At 47.9% G+C, this 19,541-nt stretch overlaps 1 protein-coding gene and 1 long non-coding RNA gene across 2 annotated transcripts in view; both read left to right on the plus strand.

Annotated features, from left to right (window-relative positions):
- ATXN10 (ataxin 10) overlaps positions 1–18,360 on the plus strand; it is a 153,781-nt gene extending 135,421 nt beyond the window's left edge. The window contains exons 11-12 of the mRNA XM_036865586.1: positions 17,389–17,576; positions 18,056–18,360. Coding sequence (XP_036721481.1) covers positions 17,389–17,576; positions 18,056–18,058 — 191 coding nt within the window. The 3' untranslated portion in view covers positions 18,059–18,360. The remainder of the gene's footprint in view (positions 1–17,388; positions 17,577–18,055) is intronic.
- Positions 512–10,925, plus strand: LOC118901873. Its single transcript, XR_005021479.1, has 3 exons — positions 512–990; positions 5,702–5,783; positions 10,776–10,925. It is a non-coding gene; the product is annotated as an uncharacterized LOC118901873 (long non-coding RNA).
- Positions 18,361–19,541: the final 1,181 nt, after the last annotated feature.

Raw genomic sequence — 19,541 nt, forward strand, 5'->3', positions numbered from 1 at the left:
CATCAGTAACCCCCACCAGAGGGGCACTTTTGTTTTTTTAACAGAAGTTGAACCTATGTTGACACATCATTATTACCCAGAGCCCATAGTTTAAGGGTCCACTCTCGATGTTGTACATTCTGTGGGTTTGGACAAATACGTAATGACATGTATCCATCATTGTAGTATCACACAGAGTATTTTCACTGTCCTAAAACTCCTCTGTGCTCCACCTCTGCATTGCCCCTCCCCTGACCCCGGCAACCACTGATCTTTTCCTGTCTCCATAATTCTGCCTTTTCCAGACTGTCACAGAGTTGGAATCATACAGCACGTAGCCTTCAGATTGGCTTCTTTCACTTGGTAAAGTGCACGTAAGCCTCCTCCATGTCTTGTCATGGCTTGCTAGCTCATTTCTTTCTTTAGTGCTGAAGAATACCCCGTTGTCTGGGTGCACCAAGTACTGGTTTCTCAGAATTCTTTCCTCTAACGCTGTGTTTGCGTCATAGGCCTTGTGCTCACCTCCCCCGTCTCTCTAGTATAACGCATAGTTGAAAAGAACTTTTATACGTCTTGACTTTGTATCTCAGAAGTTGTATATCTGACGTATAGATTAGACCGTAAAGTAGTCAGTCTGAAATATCACCCTAAAATTCACCTGCATGACAGTTTCCTTCAGACACTGCCTCCCGTGGGGCTGAACTCGAGATTCCAGGGAACCTGTCTCGGCACAGAATGTGCCGGACGCCTTTTGAAAGTACATTCAGCACACGGTTTACCAGCACAAGGACATCCGAAGTTTCAGTGCTTGGTGATCATACCTCACCTCTTTCCCCAAATGGCATTACCAAGCTGTGTCACCGGGCCTGTCGTCGTTGAGGTGGACTCCTCCGGCTGTCATACTCAGGGTGGTTCCCGAGGGTGAAGATCTACCTCCAGAAGAGCCGTTGAATTTAGAACAGAAGGATGACTGCCTGCACACAGAGTGCGCAGAGCAGCTCCCGGCACGTGGTTTGTGCTTTGGAAGTGTTGCCGTTGTTATGTAGATGTATATGTTTTCTTACAAGGTTAATTAATTGCCAGTTTTTCTTTTTACATTTGCTTTCTTTACTAAAATGAGCAGTGACTTTGGATGGGTTTAGGATGGTAATAATTTTTTTTAAATCTCTGTACTTACATAACACTGCCACCCAGAATCCATGTTTTGTAAGACACTTGAGAGGTCGGGTTGCTGAAGTTTGGCGCAGAGAAACATGCTCTAGGTACCCTGACTAATGTCAGTATTTTTGCCTGAAATGACCTTAGTCAAATTTAGCAGTGACAGGGAAGGGCCTGGTCAAAACATCGGTGTGCCACAGCCATTTCAAGCACCGTTAAATAGTAACTGGCTGGCTGTCCGTTTTGTGATGATCATTCTTAGCAGGAAGTGTTGGATTCTCTGTACCACTTATTTGTCTAGAACCGGAAGATTTTTAAAAAAGCCCTTACTGGACGAGTGAGCCTGTGAAGGGATGAGGTCGGCCCTCATTGGATACAGACAAGGGGGCCGAGGGCCGGGCCCTGGAGCCGCCGGGGCAGGAGGCTGGCACCCCTGCTCGGGGGCTGTGATGGGGGAGAGTGACCGGGCCGGCTCTGTCCCAATGCTAACCCTGGTGGCAGCTGTCCCACGTTTGTTCGTGGATCTGCGCAGCTCGAAGGGAAGCCAGGGGCCTGCTTTCTGCCAGGCGCTGACGGCCTCACGGGGGTGACAGGGACAGGGAGGCCTCCGCGTGCTCTGGCTTTTCTCGTCCTCACGGTTCTGTGGGTCCACGTTACCCCCCCTTCATTTGGGTAACGGTCGCAAACTCAGAACATGTAAAAATCAAGCTAACTTTCAGACATACTCGCCTTTTCCATTCTTAGCGACCTCAGGTCTGGACGTCTCCTCTGAGGTAGAGACGAGGTGCCTTTGCCCCTGGGGCTGCCAGAGTGGAGCATGGCCGTGTGGCCTGTGAGCCCTGGCCGGCCCCCTCCCCACGCCGGCAGCTGGCCTCTGAGCTGCCAGGAAAGGCCGTGTGGGCAACGGACGGACCTCTTCTTCAGGGTTAACTGAGTGCAGAGAAAAACAGGCCCCGTGCTGTGCAGAAGCCTCACTGCTGGACAGAAGCCAGGCAAGAGCAAAGCTAGGAGGTGGATTGCAGTTTACAACACAGACCCAACCCTGTGCTTGAGAGTTTTCACGTGACTGTGATGAGCCAACTTTTACAAGAGATTCTTGTCTTCATTTTTAGTTAATGGCCTAATTTTACATTCTCATAGAAGCTCACAGAATGAAGACAGTGTCAGATGCAGAGAGAGATCTGCACTTTCTGGTTAAGGATAGGAAAAACCTCTAAAAATCAAAACATTTTCCCAGTTTTTGAGAGAAACCAAAATATGTCAGAATCAAAGCTACTCTGCTGTCTTTCTGTCCTAAAGCGCCTTCAGAAACCAGCACAGCTCTTGTTCACGTTTCCTCTGGGTGTAATTAGGAAGCACCAGGAAATCCTAATGGGTTTTCAAGAAGAAAATGACAATGAAAGTTTCCGATGCACAATCCGTCAGATACCTGGGCTGGGAATGGGCTGCACATCCTGGGCAACACTTGGGAATCACTGAGACAGTGGAAGCCACAGAATTCAGAGGAGTTTTGGGGCGTTACGGGGCAGTATTTCTTAGGGCGATCTAGTTGAGGGAACATGTGAATTGCATTTGGCAAATCAACCCAAACTTCAAGTTCAGTCATCATCCTAATTTTTTTAAATTGTACTTATCTTGAAATACAGTGTGCGTACCGAAAAGTGGGAAGAGTCTATGTGTGGTGTTTGCAAGTAATTGTAAAGCAGACATGTGTAACCAACACCCAGGTCAAGGCAAAAAACACTGCCAGACTTCGCTGAGCCCCTCCCCGTCCGAGCTCCTTATCAGGCATCCCTGCCCTCCTCTGGTTAGCTCCTGTGTATGTGGCCTACACAGTGTGCTTTGGGTTGGCCGTCTTTGAAATTCATATAAATGGAATCATGGCTTGCATTGTTTTGTCATTTGTCACTCAAAAGCATGATTGTGAGATTCATGCAAACCGTTGCATGTAGTTTACCGTATAGTATTCCACTGCAAGAAGATTTAACGTTTATTCGTTCATTCAGTTGGCGGACATGTGGCTCATTTCCACTTTGAGGCTATCACAGTTAATGCTGCTGTGAACTTTTCCGTACATGCATGTATCCTGGCACGTGAGCATGAGGTTTTTTAAGGAATGGAATCTCTGTGTCTTGCGTATCTTCAGCTTTATTCTAGATGATGCCAGACTCTTTTTGCAATTGATCGTACCAGTTTATACCCCCATCAGCAGTATATGAGCTCCCTTTCCTTTACCTTCTTATCAACACTGGATGCGGTCACTTAAAAATTTTTGCCATTCTGATGAGTATAATATGTCCTTGTGATGTTATTTTATTGTTTGTTTTTTTTTTTTAATTTATTTATTTATTTATTTATTTATGGCTGTGTTGGGTCTTCGTTTCTGTGCGAGGGCTTTCTCTAGTTGCGGCAAGTGGGGGCCACTCTTCATCGCGGTGCGCGGGCCTCTCACTATCGTGGCCTCTCTTGTTGCGGAGCACGGGCTCCAGACGCGCAGGCTCAGTAGTTGTGGCTCACGGGCCTAGTTGCTCCGCGGCATGTGGGATCTTCCCAGACCAGGGCTCGAACCCGTGTCCTCTGCATTGGCAGGCAGATTCTCAACCACTGCGCCACCAGGGAAGCCCGTGATGTTATTTTAAATACTCTAATTAGTAATAAGTACATTTTGATTTTTTTGTTGATCATTTGGTTTATTGACCATTTGGATTTCCTGTGTCATGAAGATGTTTAGGTTTTTTTTATTCCTATATTTATGTTTTCTTTTTTTTTAATGGATTCATCGGAATTTTTTCTACATTCGGGATATAAATATTTTGTTCATTTATCAGTATTGTAGTGGTCTCTCCCGTCCTGTGTCGTTTTATTTTGTTTTGTTTTTTATTTTCTTTATATCTTTTTACTGTCAAGATGTAAATTATATGTGGTAAAATGCGAAACTTGCAAATGACTGTCTCAGCGCATGTATGCACCCATGTAACCATCACCCAGATGAAGACACAGAAGTTCTCATCCCCCTAGAAGGCTCCTTTGTGCCCCTTCTCACCCAGTACCAATCCCCAGAGCTGTTCTGACTTCTGTGGTGTTTTCCCTCTGTGGTTAGTGGGTTTTGTGTCTTCTTGAAGACCCTGAAGTTATAAGACTATTCTTCTGTGTTTTCATCTAAAAGCTTTATAGTTTTGCCTTTCCCGTTTAGATCTATATTTATCAGAAGTTAATTTGTGTTTATGATATACAGTAGGGTCTCAGATTTTTAAATTCCCCCTCTGGTTATGCAGTTGTCTCAGTATTGGAAAGACCTTCCTTTCACCGATGTCTCTGGAGGGCCACCTTTGTCATAAATCATTGTCTTGTGGGCGTGATTCCATTTCTGGCTCTCTCTTCTCTGTTCAGAATGTTGATCTCTTTCTCTATCCCTGCATGGTACTGTCTTAATTACTATGACGTTATCATCTTGATAGCAGGTAGAGGACATTTTGGGTGTTAACCAGTGCTCTCTGGCATCTTTATTGTTACTGTCGCTGGTCCATTCCACAGGTGTTTCTTGAGTATCTGGTGTGTTATGCCCTGGGCAATGGTCCAGCTGTTGGGGATAAAGTGGTGACCAAGGAGGAGACGCTGTCTGTGCTCTCGTGGAGCCCATGGTCTGCTGGGGGTGGGCATAGCGTGTACCAGGCCTGAGGACAGGCGCTCGGCGTCCTTGGGGGCAGGAGCCCTGCCATCTCCCTCAGGAAGCCTCCCCTCTGTGCCCCGAGCCGCTTGCAACGTGCCCTGGCTGGGTCTGCCCCCTGGGGCAAACCATGTTGGATTGACCTCCTTTTCGGTCACGCCTGGCTCAGGGAGGGCGCATCTCCCTAGGCCTTCCCCACTGTGTCACACCCAGTGTCACTCAGCCCTTCCTGACTCTCCTTCTGGGGCCCTGGCCTCCCTCCTCTTCCCCTGGCCCCCCAAGCTGTTCCTCTGCCTGGGGTCTCCTCCCATGTCTACACTGGCCAACCCCTGCTCATTCTTTTATTTTTTTTTTATTTTTGGGGACTATCCCTCTTAGAAATGAGCACATTGATTTTTAAAAATTTTATTTATTTATTTTTGGCTGTGTTGGGTCTTCATTGCTGCACGCGGGCTTTCTCTAGTTGCAGCGAGCAGGGTCTACTCTTCATTGTGGTGTGCGGGCTTCTCATTGCGGTGGCTTCTCTTGTTGTGGAGCACGGGCTCTAGGCACATGGGCTTCGGTAGTTGGCACATGCGAGCTCAGTAGTTGTGGCTCGCAGGCTCAGTAGTTGTGGCGCACAGGCTTAGTTGCTCCGCGGCATGTGGGATCTTCCCGGACCAGGGCTCAAACCCATGTACCCTGCATTGGCAGGCAGATTCTTAACCACTGTGCCACCAGGGAAGTCCCCCCTGCTCATTCTTCCAGTTAGATTTAAATGTTATTTATTCGAGAGAAATCTTCCAGGATCCCAGTTCAAATAAGGCCCCTTTTATTGTTTCATTTATCCTGTCATTTCACACTGTAGCTGTTACACCGGTTAGTAATGTGTTTATTTCTCTCCATTGGACGTTCCAGAAAGATCAGGACCTTGAAGTTCAGGACCCCTGAGGTGTCAGGGCTTCATCTCACCAGCACTTAGTTGATACTGAGTAAACAGGTGAATATACACGTGCACACCATCTCTGCTCCTCGCTCCCTCCATGGTGATGATTGCCTTTACTTTCCATCCCTTAGCTGAAAATTGGCAGAAGGAGACTGAAGAAACTCTGAGAAATGGTGTTGTATTTAACAAAATCTTCAGGTGCTAGTTGGGAAGCAGTGGCTCGTAAGATGCCTTTGAGCAGGTGACATATCCTTGGGTGGTGTGGTGACAGCTGGAGAACTAATTGCTGTTGATAACTGAACACACAGGGGTTCATCGACATGAGTGATCTAGCTTTTTCTGTGACACCCATGATCTGTGGCCCAGCTCTGTTGATCTCAGGGTAAATGCCTGTAACAATAACGGTAACTGTCATAACAGATCTGTGTGTTCACGTTTATTGAGCGCCTCTTTCACGCCAGGCGTTGTGCTCTTATTTATAAGACTTCATGACCACTCTAGGAGACAGATACTATGATTATCCCCATTTTATAGCAGAGGAAGTTGAGGCAAAAAGGTTTTGTACCTAGCCAAGGCCCTGAGCTGGGGAGGAGCAGGAATGGCGATTTGAACCTGGACTTTGTGACTCATTTGCCATATTGGGAAGTTGTTTTGTCTTCCCCTCATTGAAACTGAGGCAAAGGAAAGTGAAGCCACGCGCCTGGCAGGGGAGCCAGGAGTGGGGGCCAAGTGCCTCTGGCCCACAGGTGGGCTGCGTGTGTGCGTGGGGCTGGGCGCAGCCCGACGGGTGTTCCCCTCCTGTCCCCTCACGTACCGCCTGTCCAGCTTGAGCGCCCAAAGTCATAGAGCTTGTAAATGGCAGAGTTGGGGTTCCAGCCCAGTGCGTCCCAGTCCACTGTCTTAGCCCTGCTGTTACGGACCCCGGGCTGGTCCCCGTCCCCGCTCTGGCCTCCCTCCAGACCACCCTCCGCACAGCTGCCGAAGGGGGCTGCTTGAGTTTTCTACTTCAGCCCTTCCAGTGGCTTCTCATCGTATTAGAATAAAATGCGGACTCCTCCCTTCAGCCTGAAGTCCCTCAGGGCTCCAGCCTCGCTCTCCAGCACTCATCCCTCCTCCAGCGCACTCATCCCTCCTCCAGCGGCGGCCTTGCCCGGCTTGTGGCTCCTATCTCCGCCACCCTGCCCCCAGCTCCCCAGATGACCAGCGTCTTTTTATCTGTGGTCTCAGCTCAGTCCCCTCCTCAGAGCAGCCGTCTCTGCCCTCCCTGGCCAGTGCCCTGTGTCCTGCAGTCACGCGTTACCAGAGGTCTGTCTGGGGCTGGTGCCTGCCACCTGCCCAGAAGGTCAGCGCCCCAAGGGCAGGGACCTGCCTGTCCCGATAGTCACTGTATTCCGAGCATTGAGCATAGGGCCTTCACGTTCTGCTTTATTAATGTCAAATGAGCACACAGGTCGTGGTCTGACCCTGAGAGACTGGCTGCGTGGTTAACAGAGAGTCTGCACTTACAGCTGCACCCCTTGCTCTAATTCCAGTGTAAGAGTCAAGAAGTGTGTTCTTTATAGAGGAGAGGAAAAGCACCGGAAGGCGTTAGATTTCTGTAATTGAATGAGGTTTCTTTCCCCCCAAAGTGGGATATCCAGTACTTTAGAAGCTTTAAAAGAGGCGTGTCAAGGAAGAGTTTAGAACGTAGTGTCATCACAACAACCAATTTGGCTTTTACATAGTCTCAAGTGTTACTAGTATTTATTTACAGTTAGTGTTGGAGTGATTTGCATATTATAAGTTTCTGCTGAGAGTTGTCTTGACTTTTAAATGGACACAGCAGCGCTCTTCCCTCAATGAGGGTGAGCGGAACCATAGGTGTGCACCCAACTTTCAACTCACCTGTTGCTAATGGAAATGGAAGCAGACAGCATGGAATATCCGCGGGTCTGTGCCTGCTCAAACCTGTGGGCCCACCCACTCTTGACTGGGGACTCTCTGGGAGCTGCTGGGAGGGGAGGAGGGGTGGAGAGGCCACCAGCATGGCCTGGGTGACCCACAGAGTTCATCATCCCCAGAGACTAGTGACATCTGGACCAAGGACAGTGATAACAGATACTTAGGCACATGCAGTGTGCTGATGCTTTGGTACCTGAAGTAACGGGAAGATGATACCCAACAATTATCTTCCCAACAATTATCTTCCATAATTTAGATGGGGTTGCTTAACGTTTTCTACTCGAAATTTTAATTTCATTTTGAGCTGTTTACTGTTACTTCCAAAGGCGTCACTCTAACTGGTATCTGAGAGCTTAGCGTATCTTTTGAGATTTCTTTGAAGAGAAAGGGACTCTGTTTCAAGTGTTATAAACCCTTCCGCGGACGTGTAGGCAGAGCTCAGAACTTGCGGTCAGGCTGGCCGGAGGAAGGACTGCACTGGGCCTCCCCCAAGTGTCCTCCCATCGGCTGTGGCCACTGAGGAGGGCTTAGGAGCAGTGGGGTGGGTGCTGGAGTCTGCCTCCAAGCCAGGCCCACCCGCTTCAGGTGTGTGACCTTGGACAGGACTTCAGCCTCCTGTGTCTGAGTTTTCTCATCAGTAGAATGGGTTGATAACACCTCCCTCAGGTGGTGTGTTTGTGCAGGTTGAATACTTTCTGTGAGTGCTTATAACAGCCCCTGACACATGTTGTACATTCTGCAGGTGATAACACCCGCTGCTGCCATTCCTTTTATTATTATTACTGTTACTATTTTATACAGATAAACTGGCAGTCTTGGCTTATATGAGAGACACTTAAGTTAATTCCTCTGGCAAAGCTTTGCTTACATGGAAGGTAGAAATTCATTCAAGCCAGCAATTCCTTTATTCCAAAGAGCACAGAGCACTATAGAAATACCCTCCTACCTGGCTGCCGGGGCCTTGAGTGGGCTCTGTCTCTTCTGGGCTCTCACTGGCTTCTCTTCATAAGTTTCTCAGTCGTCAGAGCCCAGTGATCTCAGGTTACATCACACCCTTCTGTGCCATCTCCAAAGTGAAGCTCACGGCCGGCAGTATCCCTGGATGTGAGTTGAGACTCTGGGGCGGTAGCTTTTCTTGAGACGTTTACTGTGTCCAGAAAGCCTCTCCCTGAGGAGGTCTCCCCTGCAGCCCAAAGGCTGAGGTTGTGTAGCACGGGGGGGGGGGGGTCTGTGTGCGTGTGGTCATTGATGCGTCACGTACAGCTCAGATCTGACGAGAGAACTGGGGTGCCCGCCCTTGTTAGAGGGCGGAGGCCAGGCACCAGGGAGCATTCATCCAGAGGTATTGAAAGCTTCCCTCCTCCTGTGTGTGCCAGGAGCTGCAGCGGCCCAGCCCGGAGTCCCTGCACACAGGTGAGCACACGTTCCATAGAAGGGCTCAGGATGACACGGTGGCAGTATAGTGTGAGGGGGCCCAGGAGAGGGAGAGGGGGACCCCCACGTGACAGGCCCTGCTCCGTGTCGTGAGCCTCTGCTGCATGCCCGGCATGTGCCAGGCTCTGCTGAACACGTTACACGCAGTGGCTCCTGTAGAGTCTCAGAAGTGACATTAGAGCCCTGCCCCAAATACACATGGAACCGCTTGGTGGCCCCAGGCCCTGTGGTTTAAGTTAGAAGTGGCCTTGGTTGGTTCTGATCTGAGACCTGTTGTGTGGCAGACGCCAGAGCAACTGCCTCTTGCCACGCCGGGCTTTGAAGTGGTGAGTAAGATGACTCCAGAATGCGTAATGGGCGCAATTAGTTTTGGTGCCGTAGGACCCTTTACCACAAAACCCTGTGGATGTGAGGTACCTGCAAGCCCAGCCCTCGCTCGGCCACAGGCGCTTTGGAGTGGGGAGCGCGTGGTGACTGCGGACCCGAGCGGGTATCATCTTCCCGTTACTTCACCGCCACACTGACAGGCTCGCTGGGCGGGGTGACAGCAACCAACCTTGGGTGCCTGCGCTTCAGCCATCTGGGATTTGTGAAGGACGGAGGGCTCATCCCGGCCAGGGCCAGGCTGAGGGCCGTGGCTCCGCGGTTCTTCGCCCACGTGATGACACTGAGGAGCCTGGTGAGATGGAAAGACGGCCCAGGCTTCCAAGAGGAGCCTTAAAGCTGGGACCGGCTAATCTCTCCCTGTAGGCGGTCAGCTGGTGGAAAGCAAGTGGTGCATACTGAGGACGGTGAATGTAGCCTTTGTTTCAGAATCACTAAGAAACAGGTTGTGCACAGAGACAACAATTCTCTGGTTGACCCGTGTATGTTAGGATATTTCTGTCAAAATTCAGTAGTGTTTTATTGGGCCTTTGTACCACTTCTTTGATGTTCTAGTTCCCTAGAGATTTAGAGACCGAAAAGCAGCCTCAGCTTTCAAAGCAGTGGTGTTTCTGAGATGACTTTTTCCCTCAGTAAAGACAAACTCTCTCCTCCTTCTTGTAGGACATATTAAACCCAAGTATTATTTTATGATCTTCAGACTGTGACCTACAGTTTACAAATCTGGCAATTATTTGTTCCCCCACCCTCTTCTGTTAGTTGGGGTTTATTTTACTGTGTTCAGTATTAACGATTAGCCGTTAATTGGCAAATGAGAGAGTGTACATACACTGATCTATAAATGCTGTTAGGATACACTACAAAACCTAGAACAGTCCGCATCGGCACGGCTCTGAAACACTTGAACCACAGATGTGCCCTCGTATTAAAATGCAAAAATGCAGAGGGAAATTAGACATCAGATAGACCAACAATTTGGAGAAGGAAGAGGGAGCCCAAAGGGTGGTTTGTGGTAGTTACTGAACACACACTGGTTTCCAGCACCGTGAGAGGAGGCCGGGTACACAGTCTGCACGATGAAGACTTCCGCTTTAGTGTTCTGAGTGAGAAGAGTGCGTAGTTTAACTGAGTGACTTACATGGAAGTTGAGAGAGAATCGTTACAGGTGAAGGCAGAGCTAGAATGCACTTTACTGCGCAGTGAAGTTTCTCTTAACGTTTGGAGGTAGCGTTCACCTCTGCAGAAGTGGGTGGCACTTCATACAGGAACGCTAACGGTGTTTTTCAGGTTTATTTCCTCCGCGAGGACCCTCCCTTGTCTGTGCCCCGTGTCATAGATAAGTTGCCCTCCCTCCTCTGCCCCCGCCCCGCCCGCCCCACTCAGGCGCCCCCTGTGGCGTGTTTGGACAGGTTCCTCCTGCAGCAGCCAGAGCCTCATTGGAGCCTGGGGTTCCCTGGGCAACCGTTTGGGAAATGCCTTTTTTTTTTTTTTTTTTTTTCCTTCTCTCCTCAGAAAGTGAATACTTGAAGAGCAGGGCAGAGGTTGGTCAGGACTCCTGCAGACGGGGTCGGGGTCGGAGACCTGGGCCCACCGGGAACGCGGCCCCCGAGGTGCACAGTCTCTCCGACTCGCGTGGCTGGGAGGGAAGCAGAGCTGGTTATCTCGGCAGGAGGGCAAGTCATCCTGTCGTTGTCACATTCCGTGCCCTTTTTTCCTTCGGCTGACGGAAATTGCCATATTTTGAAGTGTTTGGTTTTCAGCAACATAAAACATTTTCAGAACAATTTTAAAACCGAATTACTACTTTGCAGTCTGAAAAATTATGCAGTTTTACCGTAATCTGAGAAGAGATAAGTTCAGATGTGGAAGCTGTTTATTAGGCATCCTCACCTTGAGGGAAATCTTGTCAGGACGTGGCAGAAGAGGACCTGGTTTTGTGGAAGCCTCATGGCGTAGTCTTGCCCGGGGTGGGGCGTCCTGTTCTCAGACCAACTTCAGCAAAGGTTTCTGCTGTATGTTCTGTGGCCTCCTAAGTAGTATGCTTTGGAACGTTTGCCAGTACATAAATTCCTTGCCATAAATGGGTTTGTTGTCTAGAAATAATTTTTAAAAATATCCTGGAAGCAAAATTAAATGTAGATATTATGTATAGTAGACATATTTGTTATATGTATATTACACATTTTATATTATAGTTATATATATATATTACACATCTACAGGTATATTAATATCTAAAACACCATTTATAGATATTACACATATAGTTTTGTCTGTACACACATACATATCCTGAAAAGTCAGTAAAATCTTTTGTCATTTAAATTGTTTTAATTTAAATAGTTTAAGTTTTTCAGTGCCAGTTCTTTTAAAAGCTTATTTTTTCATTCAACAAATATTTATTGGTTCCTTCCATGTTCTAGGCCAGAGTTTTGCAAACCTTTTCTGTAAAAGGCTACATTTAGTCAGTAGTTTCGGCTTTGCTAGCCATACTATCTCCATCACAACTCGCCAGCTCAGCCGTTGCAGCGTGAAAACAGCCGTAAACAATTCATAAATGAATGAGCATGGCTGTGTGCCAGTAAAACTTTATTATGGATACTGAAGTTTGAACTGCAAATCATTCTCGTGTGTCACAAATTGGTATTCTTCTTGTGATTTTTTTCCCCAACCATTTAAAAATATGAAAACTACTTTTAACTTGGAGCCATGCAAAAACACGGGCCGTAATTTACCACCCCCTGTTCTCAGCAGCCTTCTGGACACAGCAGTGACCAGAGCAGAGTCCCTGTCAGAGCGGGGCCTGCGTCCCGGCCACCTGCAGGACTTTAAGTAGCACTGATTTCGATAACTGAAAGTTAGGTGGCGTCTTTCTCATCAGACAGTTTCAGGTTTAATGTTTTAACTCACCTGACTTGACTTTAAAAGTGAATATGGCACATAAATCTGCTGGTCGTGGACTCTTCTTCTGTCTCGGTTAGTCCCCCAGCCTACATCCTTCTGCCCTGCCCTGTCTCCTCACCTACCTGGTGCAAGGCTGCAGGGCTCAGCGTGGAGCCCGCGTCCCCCCAAATCCCGATGCACCGCTGCCGCCACACGAGTGCTCGGGGTCCAGGGACCGCTTCTCGCTTGGACTCACCACGCCCTGTGGTTTCCAGGTGCTCAGTCCCACGCTCATCTCTGTGGCTCCTTCAACACACCACGTGTTCTGATGAAGAGCCGGCTGGACTGTCGAGTCCTCACCCTAGTGCTGATCGCAGGATTCTTTGAAGGCAGTTTTGTAACAAACAGGCTCACGCCTTCTATTTGGAGTCGCCATGGAAACGTTAGAAGCTCTCTTTCTAAAGCCAAGCAGACAATAAAGCACTTCGAGTGTTAAGGATTAGAGGCTCTGGAAGATGTTTAATTTTCTCCCCCACTCTTGCTTGCTTTCTGTCTCTGTAGAGGGGGAACAAGAGGGCGATGTGAATATTAACCGGGGCACGCTTTCATCTCCCTGTGACCCTCGAGGCTCGGCCTTTCCTGCGCTAACGAGGGGAGTCGTGCATATTCATAAGCCAGGCTTGGGCATCAGACACAGCTTACGGTGGGGGGGGGGCGCAGGGGGGAGTGCGGCTTTCCGTGCTTCTCTTTTCAACGCAAACGTTATGAAAGCAACGACTATTAAAATTTGGTTTTGTAATTATTATTAAGTCGGAGACCCTAGACAGTAGTGCCAAAATGTTCCCACTGGAAATAGGGACAAATTAGAGGACCTTTGTGTGGTATTTAATTTATAGGCAGACAGTACAAACCCCAAGATGCCGTGCTTGCTTAAGGTAGAGATGTAGCGCACACCTTTCGTATCTGCCCAAGAAGAGTGTGGGGCTTCCCTGGTGGCGCAGTGGTTGAGAATCTGCCTGCCAATGCAGGGGACACGGGTTCGAGCCCTGGTCTGGGAAGATCCCACATGCTGTGGAGCGACTAGGCCCGTGAGCCACAATTGCTGAGCCTGCGCGTCTGGAGCCTGTGCTCCCCAACAAGAGAGGCCGCGATAGTGAGAGGCCCGCGCACCGCGATGAAGAGTGGACCCCACTTGCCACAACTAGAGGAAGCCCTCGCACAGAAACGAAGACCCAACACAACCATAAATTAATTAATTTAAAAAAAAAAAAAAGAAGAGTGTGAAGCAGCACGTCGTGAAATCCTCCTTGAAGAGGAGATAAGATCAGTTTCACTTACAAAGAATATGAACTATACATTTAAGTGACAGTGTTGGGGGTTGCACTGTTGTTCGTGTGTTATCTCTGATATTCAAGGTGCTGGAAGGGCATTGACCCCACCGTGGCTGTATGGCCTTCCTCCCCCCGACCCCTCCCATGCCCTCCACTTAACGTCTTTTTGCCCTTTGAATACCAGTTTCGGAAGAAGACTAAATTGCCTTTGCTGCCTTGGGCTCCAATGCTGCTTCCGCTAGGTTGTTGATACGGTGGCTATACCGGGAACCTGCTCCTTGTGAGACTGGTGACGGTCACGTTCGTTCCTGAAGCCGTGCGGCCCAGCAGGTCTGTCCATCAGGAAAATCATCATAATCTCATCCTCTTCTGTGCTCCTTTTTTCCTGCATATAAAATGGGGATCATGTAAGCTTTTCTACAGAAATGAGATACTAAACACTTCTTAGAACACCGTTACGGGACTTCCACAAAATGTGCTAGTTACCCCCGCAGATGAACATGATTGAAATCCACCCTTGCATCTATCCACATGGGAATTATCCTGTGTTTTGTTGTCATGGACCTTTTATTTACGCGGTCCAGTTTCCTTGCCCAAGTTGCATTTATATTGGTTTATTTTCATCTAATCTCTCACCCCTGCAAAGCCCTGAGTCAGGAAACCACACCAAGAACTGCTGCAGAAGGAAAAGCACAGCCTGTGTGGGTCACTACACTACCATGATGCCTTCCTATGCGCGCGCGCGTGCGCGCGCGCACACACACACACACACACACACACACAGTGAGTGGGAGATAGCGTTTGCTCATTTGGACATCAAGCAAGCATTTCCCAGCACCGTGCTTGGAACAGAGGACAGAAGGGTAAATAAGACATCAGACTTGCTTATGAGGAGTTCACAGGGTGTTCAGGCGGACAGAGATATAAACAGATAATCATAGCTCACATGACGTCAACAAACACATTGAGAGTCCACGTTGTGTCAGCACCTAGCTGTGTGCTGGGGATCTAGAGGTAGATTCTGTGTGGCTCCTGGCCTTGAGGAGCTCATAGACACCTAAGCAGATAAGTAAGTGCACTGTGATGAGAACTAGTTTTAAAAAAAAAAAAGGGCGGGGGGTGGGGGGAGAGTGTTTTGGAAATACAGAGCGGGCGCGCCTAGCTTATGGTGGTGACCAGGGGTGGCTGGGACAGAGGGTGGGCTTCCAGGAGCGTGAGCTCGGCTGTGCACCTTGGGGGGAAGGGGCAGGTGAGGGGGGGCGTGTCCCAGGTCATGGCCTCGTGTGTGGACAGACAGAGGTGGGGCCTGGCGAGGTGATGTTATCAGAGCCTGGGGTGTGAAGGGCACCTGGCAGAGAGGGATGCGGGGACCCTCTGGAGGGGTCTTATTTGCCCTGTAACTGAAACCATTTGACAGTTCGAGCTCTGGGTGGTGGTTCCTTCCCCCAGAGACACTCGGCATTGGCAGCTGGCAGTGACAAGGCTGGCATCACATTACTCGATTACAGAGCCAACCAACCCTCCAATTTTGAGGTGCTTTTGGTGCATTTCTGGGAATTTCCCTTTTCTTTCAATTATATTTAAGTGAATAACCAGGAAGCTTCAGGAAGCAGCGTTTTGCATCTGTCGTTTAGCGTTAGAGTTATACCTATGAACTAGAATTCTCTAGGCTTACATGCTTTCTTGCCTAAATTTACCCTCAGATGTTCGCTCCGCCAGTCGGTTCTCATGATCACTGCCTCCCCCTTTTCCTACAACGAGTGAGGAAATGGATTTGAGTAATGATGATGTCGTCCCGCATGAGAAATCAATTGTAGCGAATGATTCATTGTTGAGAAATTTACTGATGTGTTGGAAGTTTCTGTCGCCCGGGATCATTATTTTTATTCTCTATCCTGTCACAAAGTGGGGGTTTGGTGATGTGGCAAAGAAGGAGAAACGCAGATTTAGGTTTTATGCGTTTGAGTGTTTGTGTGGATTCATCTCCAGGAAAGGAGTACACTCTTCTAAGGGACCTGGGCTCTATCATGAGAGGATGATGGGTAATGGCGAGATGAGAACATTTTCCCCACCAAAGGGGGCGGCTAACTGTAGAATCCCATCAGCTGGGCACTGGCAATTCCCATTCTTTGCCCTTTGGAACAGGTTAGCCATTTATACCCCCGAGTGGTTTTGATGAAGAACCTCTTAAGACCAATGGGTCATTTACTCCACAGCATTTGCTGGTCCTCTTCCTCATGCAGCCCCGTGGCCCGTCCTGGAGGAGCTGGAGAGGCGGGCCGGCCGGCACCTGGTTCCTGTGTGAGGTCCGAGTGTGACCAGGACTGCGGGCCGGTGTGGGCCGTGTTGAAGGGAGTACGAGGGAGCAACCACAAAATGCTTCCTGAGCACGAAACTGGTGCATTTCCTGTGTTTCATTTGCCTAACTTTAGTCTCAGGCTCACTTTTTAGTTTCCTTTGAGGTTATTGCACTAGGGAAACAGTTTGATTCACTTTCTTTGTGCATATGGTGGCCTTTCTCTGTGGCTTCCTGTGTCCAGATGAGCCAGAAGTGTCTTGGCCCCAGCCTCACCACTGTGCTAGGATGCGGGACGGGATCAGGAGTGCTGACTCTTCAGCTGAAGGACCCGCCTCTGATACCTTTTGGGGGCACAGAGGCCCCAATTCTGGCATCAGAAATGCCTGCATGGGAAACGTCTGGTCATAAGGAGAAAGGGCTTTTTTTCCTGCTACCTTCCATCTGATCTTGGGCAGGGGGCCCTCTTTTCATTGGAAAAAGTGTCTGTTCCACGCTTGGCACTTTGTTTCTTCTGAACCAACAGAGGGTGCCAGGCCCACTGTTCTTGGTATCTCTCTGTGTCCCTGGATCCAAGACTACAGCAGTTTTTATACAGCCTTTAGAGAAGGACATCTAACAGCAACTTAATGCCTTTGTGAGGTTTACGCAGCTCTTGGTAACTAAATCAAAGACTTCCGAAAACAATGCAGTGATTCTATATTCTTCGTAAGGTGTCTTCTGTCTGCTGTGAAAGACACTGCGCACAACATTTAAAATTAGGGCCAGGGCACGGTAAGATGCAAGGATGAGATGCTTTCTCAAGGGCACAAGGATTCAGACTGAACAGTAAATCCTTCAAAGTCTTCCTTCATCTTTAAAATATGGAATGAGGGAAATTCCATGGTGACTCCCAGGAAGCAATTCTTATCTGTAACTGGGCTTACTTTAAACAAGATGATTTTCTTGTCTGATTCTAGCCTGGCATCTTCATGACTCATTCTGTAACGCTCTTATTCCTTGCCTGGTGACTCAGTAACATAATTATCCAACGTACGTGTGTGTGCGCGTGTGCGCACGCATGTGCAGTCCTACATACAGGCTTGTGTTCACATACTTCAGATGTGACTGCCCTAAGCCTTTGCTTCCTCGTTCGCTCATTCAGTTAAGTATCTCTGTGGGCCGGTTGCTGGACATCTCACACACACACATTGGACATACATGTGTATATGTGTGTCTTATACCTTTTTAATTATTTCTCGCTTTGCATGCATATTCGTAGCACATCCTCAAGAAAAATGTGTTGATTCTGGGTTTTCAGGGTTGCTTGCTCCTCTCCTTTTCCAGTAATGCTCGTGGGAAGTTCTAAAACAGGGAAGTACATTGGCAGATTCCTTCACGGTGGTTCCAGTTCTAACCCAGTGGGTGGTGTACGCCATCCGAAACCTCGCGGAGGACAATAGCCAAAACCAAGACTTGATTGCAAGGATGGAGGAGCAGGGGCTGGCAGATGCATCCCTACTTAAGAGAATGGGTTTTGAAGTTGAGAAGAGGGGTGACAAGCTGATTCTGAAGTCTACTAGTGACACACCTCAGCTGGTAAGTATGCCAGAAGGAGTGGCAATCCCCTTTCAGTTTGTAGAAAGTGGTCCCCGCTTCCCCATCACCTTGGGCGTGACACAGTTCCTTCATAAGAACATGGACGGGAGTGATTTTGCCTTCCAAGATGGCAAAGCCCTAAATTTAATTGCAAATAATTTTTCGTTCAGGCTTTATGCTGCTGCCATTTTCTTAAGAGAGTTGAAATTTCAAACTCGTTCTAGGGAAAAAATAGAAAATCGTATCAAAATTTTCCCGTGGTCTAAAAGTTTTTGGCAGTAATTAGACTTTCTTTAAAAGATAGCTAACGTTGAGCAATGAAAAGAACAGAAAACTCCTTGTATGATACTGAATGAGTTGTTTCAGGTTTCTTTCTATTACTTCTATCATTGACCAAAATTCTCTGTATTTTTTTTCATTTGACTGTTCTTGTAAATAGCTCTGTTACATCTGCAGTTTTGTTTCTTTTTTCTTCTTAGTGAATGAACTCTCCATCCAGAACTCTGAATTTTTGGAATCTGTTTCATGGATTTTTCATCTTCCGCAGTATGTGAAATTGCGAGTGTTTGAAGATTTATTAAGTACAAATTCAAGAACCCGTGAATCTTTTAGACAATAGAGTTAAATGCGTATAAGCTTAAAAGTGAAAGTACCTGAGTATTCTGTGGTTTCTTTGCTTTAAAAACGTAATTGTCTGGTTTGCTTTCGTCCCCGTGGATACAGTGTGCGTTTAAGTGATGTATTGTACTTACTGTGGCCGCAGATAATAAATTCCTCTTGTTGAGCGCACGTCCCTTCCTTGGCAAAGACTTGGAAGTTTGCTCGGGTCCACTTGCTCCTTGAGACGGCAAGTCGGCCTCCTTCCCTTCATTGTCTCTTCTCGTGGGGTTTTCTGGGCTCTGGCGGGCAGTTGAAGTAGTTTCTCACTGTGATTAATTCCAGCAATCTCTTTTCACCCCTTCTGCCTTTCCAAAACATTGACAAGACTCATTTCCAGTTAATTAATTCGAGAGATGCTGAAGAATAGAGGGCTGTCCCTCTTCACTTTAGGTCCTGGGCTGCGTTGTCACTGAGCCCTGTCCCTTTGGAATGTGGCGGGAGTGAGCGGGTGAGGGAATATGGGGGCCATTAACTCTTCCCCTTCCAGATCACCCTAGGCTTGGGCTTCTCCAGACCCAGGATGTTTACCAGCCAGTGCCTGCATCTTCCCCACTGTTAAGGCTGTAAGTGGGAAGGAATAGTTCATGGTCGTCTCTGTGTGCCGGGCCACAGTATTAAACGTTCATCCGTGTCTTCCTCAGTTTAAAAAGCACCAGTCTTAGAAAGGCACACCACTCAGTTTTGGCCAGGGCTTCACTGGAATTGCAAAAGTAGCTTTGAAGAGGTGGGAGGTTAATTGACCTGTGTCTTGTCTGTCTGTCTGTATCTCTCTCTGTATATACACACACTCAGAGGTAGAACTGGATTAAGTGAGCACTAAAATCTTTGTAACCACCCAGATCATTAATCAACAAAAACTCTCGTGGGAGGTCGTGTTGCAGATGCTTAAAACATGTTATCTTCTTGAGCAGCCATGTTACTAAACTAAAATATCTAGTGAGATTTTGCACAGTTCCTGTTGAACCTTCCAAAATGAAAACAACAAAGACCCAACCAGAAGTTTTACAGAAATACCGACTGTTCCAAAGTAAAATGCTCCTAAGTTTTTGTAGCCATACTTAAATTGCTTTGTAAAAAAAACAGCTTCAAGCATGTTAAGAACAAAATAAAAGTTTTCCCATGTGCGATCTAATGTCCTCTATATAACTGAAGAAATACCAGCTTCTAGGACTGTGATAATCTATGAATGACATTTTTTTTTCCTCTCATTTGTGACATTCCATCAGTAAAGAATCCTTTGCAAAATTCAGAATGCACGAAGAAGTCATTCTCTTCTGGGACACAAAGAGTTAAAACCTTATTCTC

Source organism: Balaenoptera musculus, chromosome 10 (genome assembly GCF_009873245.2).
Source record: "Balaenoptera musculus isolate JJ_BM4_2016_0621 chromosome 10, mBalMus1.pri.v3, whole genome shotgun sequence".
In the NCBI taxonomy this organism is placed as follows: Eukaryota; Metazoa; Chordata; class Mammalia; order Artiodactyla; family Balaenopteridae; genus Balaenoptera; species Balaenoptera musculus.